Source organism: Drosophila navojoa, chromosome 4 (genome assembly GCF_054131105.1).
Source record: "Drosophila navojoa isolate 15081-1374.11 chromosome 4, UAZ_NAV_1.0, whole genome shotgun sequence".
In the NCBI taxonomy this organism is placed as follows: Eukaryota; Metazoa; Arthropoda; class Insecta; order Diptera; family Drosophilidae; genus Drosophila; species Drosophila navojoa.
In genome coordinates, this window is record NC_142892.1 from 12,143,935 (window position 1) to 12,165,746 (window position 21,812).

The 21,812-nt window shown below is 42.0% G+C and overlaps 2 protein-coding genes across 5 annotated transcripts in view; both read right to left on the reverse strand.

Moving 5' to 3' along the window:
- The window catches only part of MCU (mitochondrial calcium uniporter), a 43,562-nt gene extending 30,394 nt beyond the window's left edge, over positions 1-13,168 (reverse strand). For 2 of the 4 annotated variants that reach the window (XM_018101919.3, XM_089260060.1), the window contains exons 1-2: positions 12,549-13,167; positions 930-1,056 (exon numbers count right to left, since the gene is read on the reverse strand). In XM_018101919.3, the coding sequence (XP_017957408.1) occupies positions 930-1,056; positions 12,549-12,674 (253 nt within the window). In that variant the 5' untranslated portion in view covers positions 12,675-13,167. Of the gene's footprint in view, positions 1-929; positions 1,057-12,548 lie in introns of all 4 variants that reach the window. The other 2 variants (XM_089260059.1, XM_018101921.3) reach the window with 2 other exon arrangements.
- Positions 13,169-14,265: 1,097 nt separating this feature from the next.
- Positions 14,266-21,812, reverse strand: part of sfl (N-deacetylase and N-sulfotransferase sfl) — a 55,221-nt gene continuing 47,674 nt past the window's right edge. The window contains exons 4-6 of the mRNA XM_030383919.2: positions 18,159-20,043; positions 16,467-16,819; positions 14,266-15,614 (exon numbers count right to left, since the gene is read on the reverse strand). Of these exons, the coding sequence (XP_030239779.1) occupies positions 15,512-15,614; positions 16,467-16,819; positions 18,159-20,043 (2,341 nt within the window). The 3' untranslated portion in view covers positions 14,266-15,511. The remainder of the gene's footprint in view (positions 15,615-16,466; positions 16,820-18,158; positions 20,044-21,812) is intronic.

Here is a 21,812-nt window from a genome sequence, read left to right on the forward strand (position 1 = left end):
TCTGTAACTAAATGACAATTTATGATAAATTATCCTTGAATGCGGGATTCAATTAAAGTCTTTAATTGGCAGCTGAATAAATAGAACTTAATAATTCAATAATATATTCAGTTTATGTTCAATAACCAGCCAATGCAAGCTAAGACTTAGAAACAAAATTTCGAGTTAGCTTAGCTAAATTATTATTTTATTATGGGCTCCCGACTGTTGCTCAATATAAATATGAATATTTCAAATTCTATTTGCTCTGAGTTATTTACTGTAGGGGAATCTCAACTGTGATTCGATTGATTTGATAGTTTCGCTTCAGTTCTTTACTATTTCCAGCTCGGTTTGGCCTTTGGCATCTTTACACGTTTCTGATTTCGGCCGTAACTTTTCAGGAGCTGCTCGTTCTTAAACGCTCCTGTTTGAATGAACTGTCAGTCCATCGATTGGCTAATGAGTGAGCAAACTACAGTTACTTACTGTACTCCATAACACTCATGTATTTCCGTTGTTTGGGCATACTCTGTCTCTTCATTTCTTTTTTAATATCGGCACTTGTTTGCGATTTAGCGGACTGCGCTTGGATTTGCTTTGTGACGTTCAGACGTTCTTTCAATTCATTGAACCGCTTCCTGTCCCGGTACAGCTGCTTCCTTAAGCGAGCTATATTAATATTCCTATTCTGCACCTTGCGTCTAGTCAGAAATGAGTTGAACCTATCCGCTAAGTCCCGTTCCTGATAGTATTTCTCGTCATAGGCTGCCCTTAGTGCTGTAAATGAAGCTGAGGCTGAATGAATCAGCTCGAATCACATGACCCGCACGCCCCCCCAACCCAAACTGTGGCCGAGCCGGCCATTCGACTCCAATCAATTTTCATATTAAAGCCAAATATTTACGATAATACTGAGAGTGGGTAAACAGTCGAAAGGATTCTCTTACCGGTGGCCAGGGATTGCTGTTTGTGCTTTTCGTGCTTTTTCCGCCAGCTCTCATCGCCGTCATCCGCCGAAGTTGTTGACGTCGCAAAATTTCTGTGCTGTTGTTGTTCAACGCCGGGCCAAACGCGCTGCGTGCGTGCGAAGAAGAAGAACACGGCGCCATGAAAAGAAAAATGTTGTTAAATTAACATTAATGAATGCATTACGGGCTTATTGATTGTGGCTGAAATCGGCCATAGATCTTGCGACTGCCAAGGGGCATTAAAGCACACATCTCTCCCTCCCTCCCTCTCTCTCACACACTGTCACTGTCTCTTTTTCGCCATGTGCACATATTGATTAAAAGCAGAGACAAGTGTGAATCACCTGCCCAAACAGCCTATCGCGTATGTGCCGTGCATGTATCAAGCGTTCCTAATTAAGTTAAAATACTCCCCAGCGAAATCACGTGCCTACCATAACAGCTAAGGATGGGGCAGGGTAAAAGCCACAAAATAAAGGAGCATCATGCGTTGCCTCCAGCTCCAGGCGCAGGTACATCTAGCGCCAGTAAATTGCTGATGGGAGCTGATAGGGGGGGCAAATGGATAATAACAAGGCTTGCAACGCACATTATCTCTCCCTCTCTCTCTCTCTCTCTCTCTCTGTCTCTTCCTGTCTCTGCCCTGCTGCTGATTGCGAGCAACGGTGCGTATGAAAAATCTCACGCACACAGCGCAGCAATAGCAACTGAAAAGTTTTCCTCTCTGTCTTACCTTATTTTATTTTTTATTTTATTCCAACTCAACTGGGAATAATGCAGAGAAAAAACGACACTGAAACTGTTTACCTTGCCAGTTTACCACACACACACACAGAGTCTAGAACTCATTCGAATGATATCATATGAAATGTCGTCAGGCTTTTGAAGTGGCAATCATTGAAATGATAAACCCAAAAAGTAAGAACATCAAAATAACGACTTTTATCAGAATACTCTTTAAATTGGTATTTCCAATTTATTTTGCTGCTTGAATTAAACTTCTCAAACAGGCATACATACATACGTATTCGTTGAGTGGTTTTCTAGCTAACTATGTGCATCGATTGGATTGAATTTGGGATTTTGCCCTCGACTGCAATCAAGCGCTTCAATAATTCAAGAGCTCGAATTGCGCTAGCAGCTGAGTAATTGAAATCTAAATAGTGTATAAATGAGGGGCAAAAGCCGAGCATACATACATGCATACATATTTATATAGATACAAACTATGTATACATTTATATGTGGAGCGTATTAGAGCTGCAGCAGCTGAGCATAAATCAAATCCCTATTACTCTACTCTTTTCCCTGCTCTGGCATGTATGATTTGTGATTTGTGTTTGACTCTGTCGCTCGAGCTGCGCATTATTGATGAAGAGGCGACATTCCGGGAGCAGCTGTATATATGATGCTGCTACGACAATTTGACAGCACATTCCAGGCGACAACCGGCCGAGGCACATTCAATAAATGATAGATTGAGCGCCGGAGTCAGTCAGTAAAATGCAAAACTCGGCAAATTGAGTTGCCAAGTGCGGCCAAAACTGTCAGCCAACATTAGAAGTTAACAAATGAAACGTTTCTTGAGGCGCATAAATTTAACAAGCACCGACAGCCCAGCCCAGCTAAGACACCAAACAACCCAAAAGAATGCCACACGCTGTCATTGTTGATTTTTTTTTTTGCCAGCAGTGCTGAAGGCAAAAGTTTTTATGATCATCCAAGTAAATTGAAATCACAGGCGCTCGAAAGGCGGAAGCGCTGCCGTCTGCCGAGCTTATGGCTTTAAACGAAAATGAGAATGAGAATGAGAATGAAAATGAAAATGTTATTTCATAAAGTACACCTGCCGGAGCCCGGGAGAAGTTGATGCCAGCGTACGGCAGCTTAAATTTAATTTGTGCTCTGGGGACGACTTTAAAGGGCGTAGAAGTCAAAGCACAAGAATGTGCGTTGATGTGGACGAGGGCGTGGCCTAAGCTGCGACATATTGCAGGAGTGGTTTCATATTGTGCAGAACAATGCGGCCACGTGCGCCGCATCTACCACTAAGATGAACTAATTCGGGTCTAAGCAAGCGAAAGCAAACAAACAACAGCCAACAGACAACAAACAGACAGCAACACAACATACGCACAGCAACGCGGGGCGGGCTGGCATTAACGACTCAACTGAGCCGAGCTGACAAAAGAGCTCCCACCCAGCGAAGGCAGCAGGGGATGAGCTGAAATGAAAGCAGCTGCCAGCCTACCTGGGCTACAGAAATAAACAGCACAAGTGCAGGCAGCACACAGAGCAAAGCCAAGCCAGATGTTCCTTAAAACTCTTTCGCGACTTTTACGAGAAGTCTAAGCAACACACCAGAAACTATTTATAGACCCGCTCATAGTCATAAAAAAATATGCACGCTCATTTCCATTGCATACTTTTAGGCGCCGGCTAAAAACCCGCTTAAACTTCCAGTTGCTGCCTAAGCTTTATGCATTTCTACATTAACCCAATTGAAGCTGGTTGCCTCTATTAAAACTAAATATTATCTTGGCCAACTTCTATAATCTGACAGCTGCAAGAAAACTGCTTTAATAAACATCAACTCGAAGAGCCAAGCAGCCATCAACTCAAGTTGATGCTTGGCTTAAGAAATTAAAATACTTCTTGATGGTATGGAATCAAAAGTTGGCCCACCTAAAAGCGACTCGCATTCGTGGAACACACAGCAACAAAGCAGCATGCAAAGTATGCAAAGCAGAGGGCTGCAGAAAATGAACCCTCTGCCGGCCCCTTTGCCGCCCCTTTGCCTTGTGCCAAGTTGGCTTTGTGCCAATTGCCTGGCAACGCTTAACAAAGTCGCGTGTCAAGTGTCGCATGCGGCCGGGCTCGGCTCGACTCGACTCGGCTCGGCTCGAAAGCTGGCCAGGCATACCCTTTCAAGCAGCTGTTAGGGCTGTTAACGCTTTTGATTGCCATTAAAAGCGTAATTAAAGTCAACAAATGGAAAGCATAATTCAACACTTACACAACATAATTGAAGCCGGGCCGAGAATATTTACGAGCCATCAAAACAGACACCGCGCAATAGAAGCGAAAATATGGGCAATAAAAAAAAGCGTAAAATGAATGCAATACAATTGACCTTGACTTCCGTTATGTCAGCCTGGCTGAGTTCGCAAATCATAAACCTATCTGGTATCCTATCAGATCAGAGTTAAGCAAATATATTATATTATACAAGTATATTTAATGAATACAAATAATGACCGACTCGATCGAATTCTATAAATATTTAAACTCAATGCCCGCACCCGCAGCTAAAAAACAATAATAAATTAGACGCATGAGTTTCAGTTAAATATATACTAAATAAATATATGTATGTATATATACACAGCGAATCTACAGCTAGTTGGCTATTTATTTGCTCGTTTTTTTGCAATAAGTAAATAGAAATACATTTTCACTGCGTAAACATTTTGGTGGTTGAAAAGCGAGAGAGACCAGAGCAGGTAAACGAATTGAGTAAACAAGCAATGGAAAAGCCAGCCAGAAGCAGAGACTGAGGCTGAGGCAGAGGCTGAGGCAGAGGCAGAACAGCGAACGGCAACGGAGACTATCAAAAATATCAACGAGAATGTCAGAAAAATGTTTTTCGCTCTAGCATAACAAAAAGCCAGATAAAAGCAATGAAATACGAAAGGCAGGCAAACTAAAATTAGTAACAGATACAGCCAAGCATCCATATGGATGTATTAGCAAATGAAATGAATTTCGCCGAACAAATCAAAAGAGAGCGAGAGAGAGAGAGAGAGAGAGAGAGAGAAAAATAAGAAAGAAATGTGCAAAACGTTTATGCCATTTGTCGCTGGCGCTGTCATAAGTCAGAAATGGGAATAAAACAGCTGCTCGATGGTTGGGATGGATAGATAAAAAGGCCATTTGGACGTTTGTGTTGCGACTTACTAACGTGGCCAACACATGGGCTTCAGTGAAAGTGAACAAAGCTACATAGCTGACTTGGTCGGCTCTGTTGGCCACAATCTGTCGGCCGTTTGGGCGCTGAGAATATGTTTTATGGCCCAGTTCAGTTTGGGCGAATGGCGAATGCACCTTATGGGAATTGGGCGAGGCATTTAGCTAAACACATTTGAATTATAGTCTTTGGCAAAATGGTTAGCCAACAATAGACAATGCACGTTGCGTATGTGTATGTATGTGTGTATGTATGTATGTGTGTATGTATGTATGTGTGTATGTCACGAGACCATTATGTTATTAGGCAATTAACGCAACATTTTACATTGTTTTAGTAGTTTAGGCAATGTAATCCATGAGAGTGGAAGAGAATTGTAGAGTAAAGAGCAAATGAAGCTTATTGAAAATGCAAGTTAATTATATAGTTAGTTAATGACAAAACGTGTAGACACACATAGTCGACTCTAAACTGGGGGAAACACTAAAATTCGCCCGGCGGCCAACGTCATAAGCACCAATATTTACATACAGCTGGCCCAGTGCCAGAGGCGAATAAAAAGTGGCATGTGAAACGGCAGAGTGGATACACAGGAATGAGAGGGAGAGCGCGAGAGAGAGAGATGGATAGAGTAGCTGACATGGCTGTGAAGCCTGCCGTCAACAAATTGAGGCATTAAAACAGTCGAGCAATTTAAAGGACGTAAACGGACGCCCGTTAGCTGAGCCAAGCATAAACTCCGGATGCGCCAAGTGCGTGCCATGTTACAGGCTGTAATAACAGAAATGGCGAAAATATTCCACTCTATCCTAGCGGCAATTGAAGGCAGCATCGTAGAGCCAGCTGAGTAATTGCATTAATCATTAAAACAAACTACGCAATGCACATGGCAAATGATTGAGCTTCCAATGAAAACAAAAGCACATTCCAACTAGAAATTATAGAATAATAATGATGAATAATTTCTCGCATAAATAAATGCAGAAGCCAGATTGTGCATATATACGTTTAATAATTTATTTTGCATAGCCAACGAGGAAGGCGAAAGAAAGACGAACGTATACAAAATGCAAAGAAAACGGGACTAAAGCCAGCTGCCACCGACTTGAGCAACTGCACGAAAAATATTTTGAGCCACAAAAAAAAAAGAGGAAGAAGAGAAATGTGGGTCTTACATCAAGACAGATCCTTTGACTCTTGAGCATGTCCATGGCTGCATGTGTGTGTGTGTGTGTGCCATTTTTTGCATGCGCTTTTTGGAAACTGCGAGTCAAGGCGTCAACTAGAAAGGCACGAACTAACTTTAATTTGCTTACAATTAGATAGGAGCATAGCATTAGGCAAATGCAGAGCCTTGAATGGAGCGCAGCGAGAGAGGACACGCCTAGCTTGCCAAGGGCGCGTGATTATAAAAAGCACAAAAAAAAAGCAAGGCGTGTCAGCTCAAAACGCCAGCACAACTGAAACGTGGCTGCGTTAAGTGGCTCACAAGCTGTGCCAGCTCCTACCGACAGGACATGCAAACGACATAATTCAGGGAGTTTATAGTAATAAGCCAGCCGGCGACAGCGAATTCGAGAGCAGGCCTCAATGCAGCACATCTCGAATGCTCTAACTATATATACATATTGTAACTAAAACATAGATATATAAGAAGCAACAATTTTTTATTTACTTCAAGTCTGTTTCTCAAAGATCTCAGTCTATATATTTTCCCCTGATTCAATTTAAAATGTATATAAATATTTTTAAATATAAGTATGTGATTTATATCAGACACTTTTCGCATCTATAAATTACTATAAATTAACTTATTTGCATAATACTTTCATATTAAAATTATTAAGAATTGTTTTGAAATTTTATTTGCTAAAAAATTCGCTAGAGATTTTTCTCTTTTCAAAAATATGCCCAGTGCGTAGAACTCGTTCTATGAATAGATATTTATATGTTGAATGATTTATAATCTTGATTGGATTTTCAGAGAATTTATCTCTATACATTTTCCAAGACTGTTATGAAATGTTTAATGTTTACAATATAATTCGCTGATATACAGCAGAGCTTATTTAATAATACAAATTATTTAACTTCTACGAATCTACGTATGTATATAAAAATATATTTAAATTATATTTTGAATATATTATTTTGTATACATTATTTTCCACACTGAATTAACTAGAGTTTTAATTTCTTCAACATATTTTTAGTACTTTAAAATTAGCGCCGCATCAAATTAAATTCAAATCCACCAAGTGCCACCACATCACACATCCGCACATATCCCACTAGTTAGCACCCAATTAAGGCTCTCTCAGCCCAGTCGACTACCTTTTTGCATGTACTCGACCACAACTCACCAAAAAATATATATAATCCTGAGCAATTTATGTAGCTCATTTTGTGCCAAGTTGCTTTAGGAGTGAAACATTTGCATATAATAGGAAAATTTGCACTCGTGGCACAGGGAAGCTGAAGCTGAGGCTGGGGCTGAGGCTGACAGGGCAACTGGCAACTGGGACTTGAGCTGGGAGAGTTGGCAGCTGAAATGAAGCAGCTTCTTCGGTAGCTGGGCTGTGACCAGGCACTCAACACGCACGCACACACACACACACACAGCATAGACAAGCAAAGGCGGGTGGGCGTAGTCTTAGACACGCCCTGAATTATTAACAGGCTTTTTATGCAGTTAGCTTGGGGTTTTTCTTTGTGGCTTTTGTTGTTGCTGAACCTTTTTAAATGCTTGGAAATTTATGCAAAGATTTTGGGTGAACAACTCTCATTCACTCACTCACTCACGCTCTCTCTCTCTCACTCTCACACACTCTCTTTGTCACACAGTCTCTCTTTGATTGGGGTCACTCGCGTAACGCTTACAATCTAAATATTTACTATATAAATTAAAGCGCCAGCTTCAAGTGTTTGTTGTTTGGCCAACGCATTATCAACAAGCAGAACCAATAAATTTAGTTGAAATCAAGGCCCAAGCTCAGCAAATATTCTTGAGCAGTCCAGCGGCAGCGACCCCTAATGGCTGACCCATTTGTGGGCCAGCAGCAGCATAATTTATGCATAGCATTCAAATGTTTTATGTTGAGCTGCAAATTCAATTGCGATGAATTCAGGAGCGAAAATATTTGCATTAGCTGAACGCACAACATTCGTCTGCTGATAGTAGCTATCTAAGCGTGGCTGATAAGCAAAAGTTAACTGACAAACTTTTAACAGTTTTGCAAGCACTGCATTTTACTAACGCTTGACTATCAGCTGCTCGTAACATTGCAGTTAGTTCAACATGTGTTTTTACGGCAGCATGTGGCCGGAATAACAAGAAGAAAGCAAGGGGCAAGTCAAAACAAAGCAAGTGGCTAAAGCAATATAGTCTTTGGGGTGAGAATCGTGCAATAAAATCGCCATATCATGCTGCCGTTTAAACACCCACGCAGCAGTAGAGAGTGGGGAGTGGGCGGGCTGTGGGCTGTGGTTTGTTAGTGTAGTAAAAGTCAAGAGTATAACAATAGCACGCAAGGCTAAGCTGAGCCGAACCAATTGGCCGACAGGTAAATTGAAATGGCCAATATATACCCAACACACACACACAAGCACAGCTATATAAACATTGACAGTTAAAGTTATATATACATTCTTGTATGGCCCCACTTGACATTTGCCGATGAAGCGCGACAAGCTCCAATGATCATTTAAATGCCAGAGAAGTGGATTAGATGCGACTCCCGTAGGCCGTCGACTCCTCGGCGAATTGTGTTTGAGTTAATTAGGAGCGTATGCCAAAGACTGCAGCGATAACAAAATCCTGTCCTCCCAACACACACACACACACACACACAAAACTATTGCACACATATGCAAATAACTTGCAGCTGGCCTTGGTTTGGCGCTGCTTGTATTTTTAGCTGGCTGAAAGATTTTGTCGTACTGATAAATGTGGGAAAACGTGCACAAGCTTTCCAGTTAACGGTTTGAGGCCAGGCTGGCTGAATGCCCAGGAGAGTTCTCGAAATGGGGGCAGCTAGGATAAGTCGTATAAAATGCAGATTTGCTGCGGTGGCTGTTTGTGAATGGGTTAAGCCAAATGGCTTTTCGGGGCGCTGGCAGGTGGATGAAGTATATTTGCACTCAACCCTTTGCTTTCCACTCTAAGTTTGTCCATTAAAACCGAAAAGTTGCAGATCCAAACAATGCTCGAAATCTGGCTGCAGCGCTGCAGATTATAAAACGTTGCACTCAAGCTGCAATCCCGAATTTGTTAATTGTCCAACTAACGGCAATTGGCTGGAATGCGCAAGTTACGGGCAAACTTTAAGTGGTCTTCAAACATCCATGGCTCATTTGTGCAGACAAGTAGATAGAAAAACGAACTTTGGAGCGGATCTTTGCTGAAAGATAAAGAGTTGGAGACGCTAACCAATGGAGGTGACAATAGTTAAACATTTGCTAAGTGAGAGAGAGAGAGAAAGAGAGGGAGAGAGACGCAGAAAAAGAGAAAGCGAGAGTTGTGCTAAAACTTTTATCTGGCATAGTTGAAAACATAAGAGATAGCATATACACTGTTCGCGTAATGAAAGGGGTATATTAGCTTTGTTGTTATTTTATATCAGCATTGATAAGTCAATGCCTAAGGCTTATATAAATAAAACTATTTTTGGCACTCCCGGTTGCCTATAGCCGCCAGCAATTATTTGACTTGTTTTGATTTACTTCCCCCCATAAAAAGCAAAACGTAAATATCATATAATGATAATGAACCTTATCGTGCCACTTGAAAGGGCAGCCAGCGATAGCTGACGCGCTAAGAGGTGTGGGATTATTGCTAAGTAAGACACACTTGAGATATTAAAATAAACATATATATGTAAATATATAAAGTAAATAACTATTTACTTCAGATGAAAACTATGGCAGTGCATATTATATATACATAGAAATATATATTTGTACCTTAGATGAGATATCATATATAATAGTAAGAATGTAATACATTCTTCTATAAGTATATACTATATTCAACTATTGCCAAAGCTCTCATCTCAAGTATTACACGCTAGCCCAAACAAAACAATATAGATTAACACATATATTAGCTGATAATTACAACAATATCAACAATACATAGTATACAAGTATCTAGGTCGCTTATGTGGAATGTTTTAATAGATCGAAATTGCTTTCGAGTATCATTCGTAAAGCGCGCACATAGACTAAATTTGAAGTGCAATTGAAAATTAATCAATAAATGGGTTTGCTTTGTTCGCCGAATAATGTGTGCATAAATATGCCTGTTGCCTGGCTTTTATGTATTATTGTTCGGCTATTTATGCAACAGGATAGCTGGCAGGATACTCTGTTGCGCTGCGGGTGCAGAAATCGCTGTATAACCGTGCCTTAATCAAATATCAATTGCATTTGTTTGGCTTCATATGGACTAGCTTATTTACAGCATTGGCCCGAAAATAATTGTTGGCATCTGCCACGCCCCAGCGCCCAGCGCCCAGGAAAAACAAATGGTGAAATCGCAGCCAATGCAATGCCATAGAGCACAACAAAATCCGTGCTAACGTGGACTAACGGAATTGCCCGGCCCGGATGCGAGCATTTCGGAGGGCTGAGCCCGGTCCGGTCCGGGTCGAGTCGAGTCGAGTCTAACGCACATTTTCTGTTGTGCGGCAGACCGAATGGCGCCAATAAAACTTTTTCAAACATAAATATGGCGAGTATCTGAGGGGGGTTGGGTTATAGGAGGTGTCAGCAAAAATAACGAACAAGAAAACAAGCTTTAGTTACAATTTGAAACAAAGCCCCGAACGTAAGAGAAGCTGGAGATGAAAAGTAGAGCAAGAACGTGCCAAACTAAAAATTATGACAGGCCAACACACAGCAACGTAACGAGGATGAGAGCGAAATATTTGGCGACACTCGGTGCACCCTGTGCCTCCTCAATGTATGTGGGGGTGTGTGTGGGTGTGTTTGTTCAGTGCAATCAATGCTGTTGTTGTTGTTCTTGTTGTTGTCGAGTTCGTTTTGTTGACTTTAATCAGCCTCTCTGCGATGCAAATTAAGTGCCAAAAACAACAGCAACCAGCAACAACAAGAAAAACACCATTTAATGCAAATAATGTGCCGTTATATCTCTCGCGAGTATCAAATAATGTTGACAGGGTACCCGACCCACCGACCGACCGACCGACCGCCCCCTAAAGCTCTCTCAGTCCTCGACCCGCCCAGCTGTTCTGCTGATAAAACTTTTTTTTTTTTTCTTTTTACAGCTTTGTGTGACATTTTTTTGTCAACATTTTTGTATTGTTTGGGTTGTATTTGCCGTCGCGACGCCCGCTCGCATTTACACACAGGCAAGACAAATAAAAGTTCAGCTCTCCCTCATTCTCTCTCGTGTATCTCTTAGCTCTGCTCTTGTGACTCTCAACCTCTGCTCGAACGAATAACGATGAATTTTATAATTTCGTATGCAAATCGCGTTTGCCATAAAAGACCATGTTATGGACAGTGTGCGTAAATAATTTTGTTTGTTGCTCGCTCCCTTTTTCAGGGCCTTTCCCTGCGTGGGCCGTTAAATGTATCACCTGAGACGGGCTGCTGATAAAGCTGTCACTTCTCTTGAAAAGCCGGTTCAGAGAACCGAAAATGAAAATGCTGATAGGGGGATGACCACTAGAATGATTCATTAAACAAAAAGTTCAAGTGAGTAACACGAAAGAGAGGGTCAGAGAGAGAGCAAGAGTAATTAAGAAAACATCTAAGCACATTCACACAGTTTGAGATTCACTGAAAAGAGCGCTTACGAATCGAAAACCCGATCGCTCTCAATGTCAAATAAATGCAAAAGCAAACACAGCGTAAATATTACAGCCTGTTAGCTCACACACACACACACACACACCCATATACAGATGTTGCTTAACATTGCCCGCTTGCGCCATGTGACTCAATGTGAGCGAACTTCAATTGAAGTTACAGTCAAAAACAACAAAGACAAAGAGAGAGAGGGAGAGCAACTGAGCTTAGTGATGGGAGAGCTTGGAAGTTGGCGATGCGGCTTCCAAGTGTGCAAAAGCGAATAACAAAAACAAAAGAAAGCATGTAAAGAAAAAATACAGGCTATAAAGAGAAAAGAATATAACATTATAGAATGTATACACATGTGTGTATGGAATGTACGAATGTATATATGTATGTACATACATATGTGGTATAACTTATATATGTATAAGTGTATTGTTATTGTGTTAGCATGTTTCTACTTTCGCATAAATTTAAATATTTTTAATGTGCACACACGAACGTTTTCAAACTCACGCATGTTGTATAATATATGCACATACATATGTACAAATAATGTAAATATGTTTATATATGCACAGACATACATACATATGCATACATACATACACATGTATATGTTATATGTACGTTTTTGTCGCTACCGGCAGCGAAGTCAAAGAACAAGTGTGTGTATTTTTATAATTTCGAATAGTGGCCGGCAGACAACAGCTGCTCTCCCGGAGCGCCACGAGGCGAACGTGTGGGCGTATGTGTATATGGTTGTATGGGTGTGTGTATACAAATGTATATTCATAGGACGTTTCACTTACCAGCGTTGCAAAAGTCGCCGTCACCGGCCTCAAACGCCGGCCGCAGCGCTCTAACGGTCGCACATTGGAACGACTCAACAGGAGCTGACTAATGTTGCCCAGTAAGACGAGGCCGTGCCTGGACATGCTGTGACGGCTCGAACTGGAGTTGGAGGTGGAGCTGGAGTTGGAGCTGGAGCTGGAACTGGTGCTAGTGCCAAACTTGGAACTTGCCACGCGAGATCACAGCAACAACAACAACAAAACAATTCACTATGATTCACGAGAGCAGGAAACGATGAGCTGCTGCAATGACGAGGGTTGAGGTGGGGAATGGATGGAAGAGGGAGGCAGAGGCAATGAGTAAGATCTACTGCTACTATCTCCGTTCTTGCTATTGTCGCTGTTGTTATTGCTGTTGTTGCTGTATTTTCACTTAGCTGCTAAACAGAGTTGGCGCTGCTTGAAACTTCATTTGAAATTGCTTTAAGAAAAGCTTAAAACGTATTTGCAATTTGGACATTCAATAATTTAGTTCTGCGAGTATTTAAGGTTGGATTGTAAACATCACAGTTGCATTTACGAATATTGCTGTTCTGATTTGAGTACCAATGAATAAATAAAATCAACTCCCAAATTTTCAAAAAAAAAAAAAATAATAAATAAGAAAAGGTCTAATTGTTTTGAATTTTTAAATCCGACTGATAGAAATTTAGTTAATACGTTTATGTTAAACAATGTGCAACAGTGCCACAACAACAGTAACAGAAACAGGAACAACAGCAGCAACAACAAAGGCGACGCGCAAAAAGTTGGAAAGACGAGAATCAGACAATGAGGCAAAGGGTAAGAATTTACCGGTTTTAACTTTTTTTTTGTATTTTTTTTTATTTGGGTGTATGCTATTTTAACTACGAAACTAGACGCGGCACATGTTTTGCACAGAAAAGAGCGATAGGATCATTAAATATGCTTTAGCTATTGATATTAACTGCGTTATATGTATTTTTATTTTTTGTATTATAAATATTACATTAAGCTCGAGCTGCGGCTTTGCCGATTATTTTGTTTCGCACTTTGCACTCGACTCTGGCATTTACTTTGGCAGCGACGTCACTCTACGACACTCGTGATAGTGGCGGCGGCTTTTTTCTATCGCTGCACGGTCTCTATAATTTAATTGAAATTCTAAATTTGTAAAGCTTAGGCTATAACGAAAGCAGCCGCAATTCGCCAAACGAAGTAGCCGAACCGCGCGCGTGAAAGTATGATAACAGACTGCTGTTAAAATCCAATCAGACAGTTCGACCCCCTTTGGCGCAATCGCATGCTGTGAGTCCGAAAGTTCGACAACAGCTGAGCTGTCTGGGCTGACAATCGGTGCCGGCTGGTACGCACACACAAGTTTCGATAGAAACTGGTCAGACAAAAACTACACTACTTTTTTATTTATACTTTAAATGTACAGAAATATATTGTATTTTCATTTATACTTATCTATATAAAATTTATAAATATTTGTTTTTAACAGAAATTTTAGCATAACACTACGCTAGGTGGCTGGCTGTTAAATAACAGAGTTCGTTGTGTTTCTTCGTTAAATGTAAACTAAAATAAACGATATGGCAGGGCCAAATTTAGCGAATGCATTGTAATGGTTTGTGTACTGGCTAAGCAGGGTGATTACGGGCATGCTGAATTGTTGCCAATTTTCGAATAAATAAAAACACTAAGTGCATTAAATTTTCGCTTTTATTATTGTCGCATTACGAATCTAAACTTTTAACTAGTTTATATATATTAATATATATATATATATCCAACTATACAATATATATACTATATATAGAGCTTTGCTTAGTGCTTTAAACATAAAACTAGAAAGGTTCCATTTAAGCATTTTCCTTGTCGTTCGCTGCGTTCGCCTAAAAACATTTACAATACACACTTAAAACAAATAGCAGCCTTATTTAAATATATATATATATATCTATATCTATATATGTAACATAGGTATAGCACTCGTAACTGTAAAAACGGGCTTCACAGTTTTGGCATGGATTTAAATTGTTAATCAAATATAGTATACAAATTGTTAAAAACATAAATATTTATAGAGTTCAGCTATTATAATTTCTGCAATTCTTGTTGCTGTGTGTGTTTCGAGTCTTTGATAAGTGAGTTGACAACAAAATTGTTCTGAGGTATTAACGAAATGAATCAAGACGCAGTTAATTGGGCGCATAATAACCGTTACAAACGTTTGCGTAATTGGCTCTGATTTTTATGGGTTTTACACATATTACCTCCCTCTCTCATGTTTTAATGATTTATGTTTTTCTTTTTTTGTTTGTATTTTTTCTTTTTTTTTTCTAGCATAACATTTTTGAACAACTAACAAAGCGCATGAAACGCATTTATGCATTTATTCATGATGCTTTTCTGCTATAGATTACAATGCGCTGGCAGCAGAGACACACAGACACACACACACACATACACAGATTCCATTATACTATTTACACAATTACTCACACCTATACAGCACACATACACACACAGACACACACATGCGCTAGTTAACTGTTTTTCCATTCAGCTGCCAACTGCAGCGACATCATTAAATTGCAACAACAACGACAACAAGCTAGATTTATGCATATTCAAAGCAGCTAATTATGTTTTTTTGTCCTTTTCGCTCTGTTGTTGTTTTTGTGTTCGCTGTCGCTGTCGCTGCTTCTGCTTCTGCTTCTGCCTCTGCCATTACTGCTGTCGCTGCGTCTGCCGCTGCCGCTGCTTCTCTCAGTGCTGCCAGCACGCATTGTTCCAGGCGCCGCCGCTGCCGCTGCCGCCGTCAGCTGTAGCCAGTGCAACTGTTTCCTGAGTTTCGCACGCATTTTGCGATATTTGTTGCCGCCAATGCCAATTCCTAGACCAATTCCAAGTTCAACTGCGCCAATGGCCACGCCTCCAAACAGCTGCTATCACGTGCCCGTCGACAAATCATCCTTGAGCCACTGGGGTATGGGACGTGAGCCGAGCTTCTTCAGCAGCTTTACCAGCGCCGTGTTGTGGTTCAGATAGTAGCTAAAATGTTTGAGAGAAAAAGGGAGAGCATGAGTTAAGCAAAGACAACTTTCGAGTTCGAATTCGCATTTGCATAACAGATGTAACAGTTGAGCCAGCTGCGGTTCACTGGAACTTGTTGATTGTTCACGAAGATTCAAATTGCAAATTCGAAATGAATTTATGAACCTTTGTTATCTATTGCCAACGTAATGTTAATTTAAGGTATGGTAACAACTCCTTGTCAGATCTGAGCAAATATTCCATATTTCTTTGCCATTCGAAACAAGCTACATCATGCACAGTGCCACATCATCTGTCAGTCTAATGAACTCCCTAAGCTGCTGCTCCAGCTGCTCCTGTTGCTTGAAGTGCTTCAGGTTTCCTTTTCATATTTGATGCTCCGTTCATTGTGATGTCTAATAAAAGTGGCTCGTTTAGCCGCCTCCTCGAATCACTGAATATAAAAAGGGCTCACGCCAAACTGACAGCTGGCATCCGGAATTGCAGTCGTACAGCAAAGTGCACTTTCCACGGCCGCAAAAATGCCGCACCCACACACACACACACATGCACACACTCACAAAAACCTGCCGCCTCTCAGAGAGCGCCTGCCTCTTAGTGACGCCCACAACTATTCTATCTACAATCCCACACACACACATACACACACACTGACACACTCACACTGCATGTGTGGGTGTGTTCATTAATCCTTCACTCAAAGCAGCAGCGCCGACGTCGTCATCTGTCTGTCGCCCCAAAACCAACCCAAATCACTCATACGACCCGTTTTTTATTCCGTTTGCATTCGTTTTGTGTTTTTTTTTTGTTTTGTTTCAGTTTTTTACTCTATTTTTTGGTTTTACTTACCGCTGCAACAGCTTGGCACTGCGCTCATCCATTTGGGGATATTGGCGCCCCTTGGACTTGCCGAGGCATTTATTGCGCTTCTCGCTGACAGCCTGGCAGTAGAAGCCCTTTTTCACATCGTAGCGCAGGTGATTGGAATAGTCGAGGAGCGGTTGGATTTTCAAAAAGCGCTGCAGCTCGTTCATCACATCGATGGGATTGAGCCGCAATTGCTCCCCATCGATGATGTGCAGCTGCTGGGCGGGATAGTAGGCCAGCCAGTGCTCCAGATGCTGTGCGTATTTGCCCGGATTCAAGCAGCGATTACGCAAATCCTTCAGAGCGCGCGGTGCCGAGTCGCTAGCCGTTATGACCTGGCCAAAGAAGCAAATGTCAAAAAGTTAAAGACATACCACATACGATACGATATATACACACACACACATACACACACATATATACTTATATAACTCAAGTTCATGTGCTGTGACCAATTTAATGGTCGACTTCAGACATTGCGAGACATCGGGTCGAACACATGTCAAAAATGTTGAGCAAGCCAGGCAAAAGGCAGAGGGGCCAGCAGCAGGGGCGTGACAGTGCAAACATGTGCTAAGCTGGCCAATGCTGCATGCGGCAGGTGCAACTAAATATGCTGCAATTGGCATTGCACTCAGCCTTTGGTCAAAAAGGAATCTGCATGCAAATCGAAAAATGATGCCGACAAGTTGCTTCATTCTAAGGGCGACAACAGTCCAAGTTGGGGGCGTGGCAGCATGGGAGGTTTGGGTAAATAAAATCGAAATGCGATTTTGTGAAGCGCCAAATGAATTTTCATTTTGAAGAGCTGCTCTCCAAACAGCAATGGCAATGGCATTGGCAATAAATGCCACATCGAACCAGTTGCAAGTGCAGCAGCTTGTGGTTGCGTTGCATGTTCTGCTTGGCTAAGCTCATGCTGAATTGATGGATAGTTCATTAGATCTCTGTGCATTTGCAGCTGACAGCTGTTGACTAATGAACCAAAAACAATCTTGCCAAAAACAGAGCTGCCCAGACTCCCTTTGCATGCCAGAGTCCTGCTGCAGATATGTTTATGCTTTGGCAGGAGTCGAGGTAGTCAAATGGATGCTAGACTCACAGCTTAATTGCTGACAAATTCTTGCCCCAACTTTATTTGAATACTCTCGGAGACTAACACTTGAATTGCTATGAAAATGAAACTCTTGCACAGAGTTTGGGAAAAACGCTTAATTGGGAATATACAAGAACTTATTATTCGGGTAATTGTTGCTGAAGAACTTAGGACTTCAATGTCGTTCAGACTTTGTTTATATATGTAAAGAACATTTTCAAGTTTGTTTCAGTTTTTGTTTATGCTAAATTAGCTGGAATTATATCTGTGTACATATATGTACATATATAGCTGAAGTTGTATTGAAACTGATAGAAAGAGAGAGAGAGAGGAGAAACAGACAGACTGACAGTGTGAGAGTGACAGGTAGACAGAGCGAGAGAGAGACAAACGGAGAGAGAGAGGCAGACACAGTCAGAGAGACAGACAAAGATAGAGAGTGAGTGAGAAAGAGAGAGAGAGGGGAAGACTGAGAGAGACATATAAATATCGTGGGAAGAGAGTTCATATAATTCTCATTTAATACACAGTCTCCCTCCCCCTCTCTCTCTCTCTCTTTTATACTCTCAAGCACTCACCTGATAGAAACTGTAGTTGTTCGCTATGACGTCGCCGTGAGCGCGCTGATGCTGATACCAGGAGTAGGCGCGCTTCGCTGGCGATATGAGAATGGTGACGATCTTGGCATGGGGCAGGAGAGCGTGCGCACGCTTAGGCACCGCCTCGCCGTCGAAGTAGGTGGCGCTCTTCTCGAACATGTAGCGCGGCGTGCCCACGGCCGTGGGCATGGGGGAGCTGGTGTTGGGCAGCGTTTCCGAGGGAAAGAAGTCCATGTACCAGTCGAGGCCGCGGTAGTAGTTGTTGCCATTGAAGAACTGCACCTCCTCGAAGGTGTCCGGACTGGGTATGTTGCTGGCCACGCTGCCGTGCATCGAGAGGAATGTGTAGAGGGCGGTGGTGCCCGTCTTCTGTGGCCCAATGACCAGGAATTTGGGCAGTGAGTCGCAGCTCTTGGTCTTCGACCAGATCTTCTTGTGGCGCGCATCGTCGCAGGGATTGCCCCACACGGGATCGACCTCCTCGGGATGCAGCCGGAAGTACATCTCGGCCAGCTGAATGGGCGGTGCCGAGGCCAGCTTCAGATTGGTCCAGCACTGCAGGAACTTGATGACCGATTGGAATGTGTAGAGCGCCAGGCGATCGGAGCCATAGTTGGACATGTGCGTCATGAATATGTTGATGGGATTGTAGACGATGGTCTGGAACAGCTCGCCGCCCTGTATGGACTCGTCCAGCTTATCCCGTCCGCCCGGATACCTATCTATGTACATGGTGTGGGTGAACAGGCCGCACGTCTGCCGCGGCAGCACCATTATATTCCGGTGGATGAAGCCACGGCGTAGGCGAGCTGGCCGCAAATGCGGATACTCCTCGGTGGAGGTGACCTTCACGTTCCACACCTGCTTCCAGGCCATGTAGAGCAGCTCGTGCGCCGGATAGACGCCCGAATGGTGCGGCGATATGGAGTAGCCCGAGTTCGTGGGAATATTGTGCTCCTTGGCGAACGCAAAGTTCAGCTGCATCTCGGCCATCAGCAGGGTGAGGTTGTCGTAGAGGTGCGGCTGCTGGTGCTTCCACATGTGCGAGAACCAGTTGAACTCCTGCACATTCTGCAGCAGGAAGTCGTCGCCCAGATTCTCCTCCCGGGTGCCGTGATGGTAGTACTTGCCGGAGAAGCCCAAATTGAAACGGAACCCGGGCACCATGCCGCCAATGATCTTCTGCGTGGCAATCAGAGCGCGCACATCGTCCGGCCGCAGCCGCGTGCCCTTCTCGCCCACAAAGATGTCATCGATGTCCACCAGGATCATGCGCTCCAAGCTGAGACTCAGCTGGCCATGACTGAGGTAGCTGAGTGCGTCCAGGAACACCAACCGATGCAGCCAGAACCGCAAACTGCTGCCAAAGAGCACGCGCTGTATGCCATCCAATTGGCCGCGATCCTGCAGCACCGTGGTCAGCGGCAGCTGCACCTGGCCCACGCTGTCCGCTGGATACTCCTGGGTGTTGCGCTGCGCCCACTCCACCGGCTCGTAGGTGCTGTGGTTGTGCTGGAACACCGCCCAATCGTCGCCCGGCAGGGCACCCCATGCCGTTTCCCCAGCCCGCGTGAGGCGCAGCACCGAGGAGCTGGGGTTCAGGCTGGCGTCTCGCAGCCGCAGGTTCGTGTGCACAAAGAGCGGAAAGTCGCGCAGCTGGGCACCGACCAGCGTCTCCTCGCTGGGACTGACGAAGCCCACAATGCCCACAGAGTACTCGCGGCAATACTTGTCCAGCAGCTCGCGATTCCACTTGTCCATGTTGAGATACTTGTCCAGATTCTCAAAGACAATCACGCCATAGCGGCCCTTGTCCAGATTCGTCAGCACCGGCAGACTCTTGCCGGCCACCTCGATTTTATATCTGCAAGAGGAGAATAAAGACAAGGAGACTGTGAGATAACGCAAGAGACAGTTAAATATTTGAGATGCTCGCTGCACGTATTATAACACCCCAGGCTAACATGAAATCGGAGAAAGAAATGGAAACCGAAACTGCTCGCATTTGCAATAGAATCCTTGCAGAAACTGTCAGAAGCAGAGGCGCCCAAGGAGGGTGTTAAACTTCATGTCAAGCTTGACATGCACATAGAGACACGATGGGGCACCCGAGAGACAGAGACAGAGAGCGGAAGTAAGTGAGAAAGGGCTATAGTTTACTTGGCTTGCATTTGACAACAGCTGTCAGAAGCTATTTGCTACGACACTCCGGCAATCAAATGCTTTACACTCCATAAACTATGAAAAACATGCACAGAAATACATGAAAATGAAATTGATTCGAGCCGGCTATGCTGTAAATTTTAATAAATATTTTAAACTTAATATTTGATTAAACACTTTAGTCATATTTGCATAGCATGCTGGGATTCCCTTATTAATATTCATAAATATTTTACTCGCACACAAAACATGCGCATACCCTGTTGTCGTCGTGGTGTGGGTATATTGAAGTTGAGATAAATGAGGGCATAGAGAAGTTGTGATGATACGATCTAATTTAAACTAATAAAATATAATATAATATGATATGCCTTATGTTTTATATATTATTTTTTGTTACATTTTAGTTTTGTTTTATATGTTATACTTTATGCTTTATATTCTATATTTTATATTTTATATTTTGTTTTATATTTTATATTTTATATTTCTTATTTTATATTTTATATATTATATTTTATATTTTATGTTTTATGTTTTATATTTTATATTTTATATTTTATCTTTCTCATTTTATTTAATATTTTAATTATTTTAATATTTGATATTTTATATTTTATATTTTATATTTTATATTTTATATTTTATATTTAATATTTTATATTTCATATTTTATATTTTATATTTTATATTGTATACTTTATATTGTATACTTTATATATGATATATTTTTATTTTTACATTTTATGTTTTTAATTTCACATTTTATATTTTTATATAACTTTACTTTTACAGTTTATATTTTATTTATAATATCAAATATTTTCATATTAATAAACATTTTCAGTTCAGCTAGACGAACGCATATTGATATGCTCATATAGCTCAATATTTAAGCCCTCTGCTTAACGCGCTAGCATCTGTTTTGCTGTCATCAGCCACGTTTAAGCCAGGCTAACTGCACGTCCATCACTATCGCGTTTCCACTATGCCCACTTGCTTTAATTCATTTGCATATTTGCATCGAATGGAAAAAACCTCAACAATAATTGCATTGCACATTTTGGGCAAATGCTTTGCAAAAACATATAAATAAAATGAATTTTCAATATTATTATTTATCCACCTGCAGTTGAAAGTGTACGCCCGTCCCTCGTCTCTGTCTGTCTGTCTCTCACTCTCTTCTGTCTGTTTCTCTGTCACTTGCAAACGGGCTAAAACCACCAGGTCTGGTTCATGCCGCTGATCCACAAACATCCCCTCAAACTGAAAGCCACAATTTAAAACCAATCCCAAATCTCAATTCAAACCCTCGATGCGAGCCCCAGGCAACCCCGCTCGTATTGTGCGTAAATATTCAAATATTTTCAGTGAAATGGAAATTCCAATTGATTGAATAGCTCTATGCGTAGTACGCCGCGGTACGGCCATGATATCTGGTTACCTGAGCGCATATGGCTATGATGTGCT